General features: G+C 45.5%; 1 protein-coding gene across 1 annotated transcript in view; it reads right to left on the bottom strand.

The window, feature by feature from the left end:
- Window positions 1-4,434, bottom strand: part of ZNF878 (zinc finger protein 878) — a 12,143-nt gene extending 7,709 nt beyond the window's left edge. The window contains exons 1-3 of the mRNA XM_011994067.1: window positions 4,429-4,434; window positions 1,195-1,321; window positions 932-992 (exon numbers count right to left, since the gene is read on the bottom strand). Of these exons, the coding sequence (XP_011849457.1) occupies window positions 932-992; window positions 1,195-1,321; window positions 4,429-4,434 (194 nt within the window). The remainder of the gene's footprint in view (window positions 1-931; window positions 993-1,194; window positions 1,322-4,428) is intronic.
- Between the last annotated feature and the right edge of the window lie 415 nt (window positions 4,435-4,849).

The raw sequence follows: 4,849 nt of genomic DNA, 5'->3' as shown, positions 1-4,849 counted from the left end.
CTGTAGTCCCAGCTACTCGGGAGGCTGAGGCAGGAGAATGGCGTAAACCCGGGAGGCGGAGCTTGCAGTGAGCTGAGATCCGGCCACTGCACTCCAGCCCGGGCCACAGAGCAAGACTCCGTCTCAAAAAAACAAAAACTAAATAAATAAATAAACAATAATAATAAATACCGTGCCCAGCAAAGTGTAGGCTTTCTGTCCTGTCTGAACATGAATGGAGCACATGTTATAAAAGATGGCCCAGCCATATCTCTTATCAAAAAAGATAATATTGATACAGGAATTTTAAATGCTTTATTTTCATTATTATTATTTTTTTGAGACCAGGTCTCACTCTGTTGCCAGGCTGGAGTGCAGTGGCGTGATCTCGGCTCACTGCAACCTCCGCCTCCCAGGTTCAAGTGATCCTCCTGCCTCAGCCTCCCAAGAGACTACAGGCACACACCACCATGCCCAGCTAATTTTTTGTATTTTTAATAGAGACGGGGTTTCATCATGATGGCCAGGATGGTCTTGATCTCTTGACCTCATGATCCACCTACCTCAGCCTTCCAAAGTGCTGGGATTTCAGGTGTCAGCCACCATGTCCGGCTTTTAAATGCTATTTTAAAGTAAATTATTTTATAAATACTGTCTTTGTCTGTTTGTTTTTGAGTCAGGGTCTCACCCTGTGGCCCAGGCTGCCCTCCAGTGATGCCATCATGAATCAGTGCAACTTCAAACCCAGGTTCAAGTGATCTTCCATCCTGACCTCCAAAAGGGCTGGATTATACATATAAGCCACGTCACACTTTATATGTTTCTAGGGAAGATTTCTAAGAATAAATACATTGGAACTAGGTTTATTTCTTATGCTTGCTTCTTTTTAACACTTTCTTCCATTCTAAGATCATCTACAGAGACATTATTTTCTCTTGTAAGTGCCAGTTACCTTAGGTTTCTCCTAGGATTTTGGTGCTCATCTTCAATGTACTGGTTGTTCCACTTTTTTCCTAAAATGCGAACCCAGAAAAAGTCCTGAATTAGTATAAAATTATAAAAAAGGTTACTTGATTCTATGTCCATGGCTCATTGCACCTGTGCCTTATTTATTCAAAGTATTCCCTGACCATATTCGAAATCACTCAACAGCACTGATGAGCTAGAAACACCTGTTCTTTAATTCACTAAGGGAAGTAATACTGTCATTCTTACCTATGGAGGCCAGGTTCCTCAAGGTTTCCTGCATCACTTCCCTGTAGAGATTTTTCTGGGGAGGATCCAGCAAAGCCCACTCTTCCTGGGTGAAGTTCACAGCCACATCCTCAAAGGCCACCGAATCCTGAAATATCCCACATGTAGACAGGAGGATGAGTGAGGCTGACAGCACTGGGTTCCTACACCCTGTTCCTAGGAAGTTCTCAGGATGCTACGGTGTGTGGACTGCAAACATTTATTCCATGACTTGGTCATCAGACCCCTTACTCTCCGTCTACACTCACTTTTTTACAGAAAACAATTTTGATGCTAGAATTGAACTCTGGATGGGGTAAAGCAACAGCAGAATAGGAAAATGTGTGTTTCTGGTGAGTCCAGGGAGAAAGGCGTGCTGCCTGGACTGCCCTTAATGTCTGAAGTATGGATCTGCGGCACCTGTCATAACAAACTCCTTTGAATTCATGAGCAAAACAAAGTTAACATTAGCAGCCCTAAGGCTGCATATTCTTGAAAATGCCTGTTCACAAAGTTTAACCTTTGTGATGACTAGAAAGTGGGTTTTGTTCTGATTCCAGTAGCAGAAGCCAAAAACAAAAAAAAATGGATTTTGCAAGGGGCTTTATTAATCTAACTGATAAGAGAGTCTGGCTGGGCATGGTGGCTCACACCTATAAATCCCAGTACCTTAGGAGGCGAAGGTGGGCGGATCACCTGAGGTCAGGAGTTTGAGACCAACCTGGCCAACATGGCAAAACCCCATCTCTACTAAAAATAATAAAATTAGCCAGGTGTAGTGATGGGTTCTTGTAATTCCAGCTACTTGGGAGGCTGAAGCAGGAGAATCACTTGAACCCAGGAGGCAGAGGTTGCAGTGAGCCAAAAACGTGCCACTGCACTCCAGCCTGGGTGACAGAGCCAACTCTGTCAGTTAAAAAAAAAAAAAAAAAAAAAAAATTCTAATTGATAAGAGAGTCATAACTAAAACAAAAACTCATGAACAGAAACCTTTCTGGGAAACTGTACGTGAATAGAAAAACCTAAACTGGGCTTGGCACGGTGGCTCATGCCTGTAATTCCAGCACTTTGGGAGGTCAAGGCAGGTGGATCACCTGAGGTCAGGAGTTCAAGACCAGCCTGATCAATATGGTGAAACCCCGTCTCTACTAATAGATAATCCCAAGTGTTGATAAACCACAAAAATAAAGACACACACATGAAAGGCTACATGGTTGATCCGTACATACACTCTACTGGCATTATCTTTTACATTGGAATTTATCCATAATCTACAACCCAGTGACTTTTCCCCCAATATGTGAAAAATTTATGTTGCATTTTCATATGACAAAAAAAAAGGCCGGGCGCGGTGGCTCACGCCTGTAATCCCAGCACTTTGGGAGGCCAAGGCGGGTGGATCACGAGGTCAGGAGATCGAGACCATCCCTGGCTAACATGGTGAAACCCCGTCTCTACTAAAAATACAAAAAACTAGCCGGGCGTGGTGGCGGGCGCCTGTAGTCCCAGATACTAGGAGGCTGAGGCAGGAGAATGGCGTGAACCCAGGAGGCGGAGCTTGCAGTGAGCCGAGATCATGCCACTGCACCCCAGCCTGGGCGACACAGCGAGACTCCGTCTCAAAAAAAAAAACACACAACCATGACATTGTCACCAAGGTCAAAAACTAAACTGTAAACCTAAAACCCATTAAGTAGTGAAATGCTAAGTAAACTGGGCGACCCATGAGGCAAAAAGTCAGAAACAAACCCTTTTGGTATAACATGAAAGGTACATTAATTGCAACACTAAGTTACTGGAAACTCCAAACAGCCAAAATTCTACTTTGTGATAATGGAAAATATGGCAGGCCTGGCGAGGTGGCTCACGCCTGTAATCCCAGCACTTTAGGAGGTGGACGTGGGTGGATCATCTGAGGTCAGGAGTTCGAGACCAGCCTGGCCAACCTGGTGAAACCCCATCCCTACTAAAAATACAAAAATCAGCTGGGCTTGGTGGTGGGCGCTTGTGATCCCAGCTATGCGGGAGGCCGAGGCAGGAGAATCACTTGAACCTGTGAGGTGGAGATTGCAGTGAGCCAAGATCACACACTGCACTCCAGCCTGGGCAACAGAGCAAGACTCTGTCTCAAAAAAAAAAAAAGGCTTGGCGCAGTGGCTCAGCACTTTGGGAGGCTGAGGTGGGTGGATCACAAAGCACAAAGTCAGGAGTTTGAGCCCAGCCTGGCCAATATGGTGAAACCCCGTCTCCACTAAAAATACAAAAAGTAGCTGGGCGTGGTGGCAGGCACCTGCAGCCTAGCTACTCAGGAAGCTGAGGCAGGAGAATCGCTTGAACCCAGGAGGCAGACGTTGCAGTGAGCCGAAATCATGCCACTGCACTCCAGCCTGGGTGACAGAGGGAGCTCCGTCTCAAAAAAAAAAAAAAAGAAAGAAAGAAAGAACAAAAAAGATAATGCAGCTACAAAGAATAACAAAAAGAAGGCTGGGTGAGGTGGCTCATGTGTGTAATTCCAGCACTTTGGGAGATGGATCACCTAAGGTCAGGAGTTCAAGAACAGCCCAGCTAAAGTGGTAAAACCCCATCTCTACTAAAAATACAAAAATTAGCCAGGCGTGGTGGCAGGTGTCTGTAATCCCAGCTACTTGGGAGGCTGAGGAAGGAGAATCGCTTGGACCTGGTAGATAGAAGTTGTAGTGAGCAGAGATGGTGCCACTGCACTCCAGCCTGAGCGACAGAGCAAGACTCCCTCTCAAAAAAAAAAAAAAAGAAAAAAATAATAACAGGCCGGGCACAGTGGTTCACGCCTGTAATCCCAGCACTTTGGGAAGCCAAGGCGGTTGGAGCATGAGGTCAGGAGTTCAAGACCAGCTTGGCTAACCTAGTGAAACCCCGTCTCTACTAAAAATACAAAAATTAGCCAGGCGTGGTGGCATATGCCTGTAATCCCAGCTACTCGGGAGGCTGAGGCAGAAGAATCGCTTGAACCCGGGAGGTGGAGGTTGCAGTGAGCTGAGATCACACCATTGCACCCCAGCTTGGGCAACAAGAGCGAAACTCTGACTCAAAAAAAAAGGAAAAAAAAGAATAACCAACAGAATCAAAACTTTGACCACCTTTGTGTGTCACAGTTAAGTGACATCAAAGAAACACGCCAGAACTGCCCAAGGACTATTCATTTTCCTGGGTGGTGTTCCTGAGTATTTATGTTCTTACTGACATGGCATCCAATTTTAAAACATCCAATTTTGGCCAGGTACGGTGGCTCATGCCTGTAATCCCAGCACTGTGGGAGGCCAAAGCAGGCAGATCACCTGCGATCAGGAGTTTGAGACCAGCCTGGCCAACATGGTGAAACGCTGTCTCTACTAAAAATACAAAAATTAGCCAGGTATGGTGGCGTGCATCTGTAGTCCCAGCTACTTGGGAGGCTGAAGCAGGATAATCGCTTGAACCCGGGAGACGGAGGTTGCAGTGAGCCAAGATTGGGCCACTGCACTCCAGCCTGGGCGACAGAAAGAGACTCTGTCTCAAAAATAAATAAATAAATAAATAAATAAATAAATAAGAAGCAATTAAACTGAACTGGCTATAGAACACTAAGACCCTCCACAAGCATACTGAAGTCAAATTCAAA

This window comes from Mandrillus leucophaeus, unplaced genomic scaffold (genome assembly GCF_000951045.1).
Source record: "Mandrillus leucophaeus isolate KB7577 unplaced genomic scaffold, Mleu.le_1.0 Scaffold440, whole genome shotgun sequence".
Taxonomy (NCBI): Eukaryota; Metazoa; Chordata; class Mammalia; order Primates; family Cercopithecidae; genus Mandrillus; species Mandrillus leucophaeus.
The sequence above is the reverse complement of the archived record's forward strand: the minus strand, read 5'-3'. Positions and strand labels throughout refer to the sequence as shown.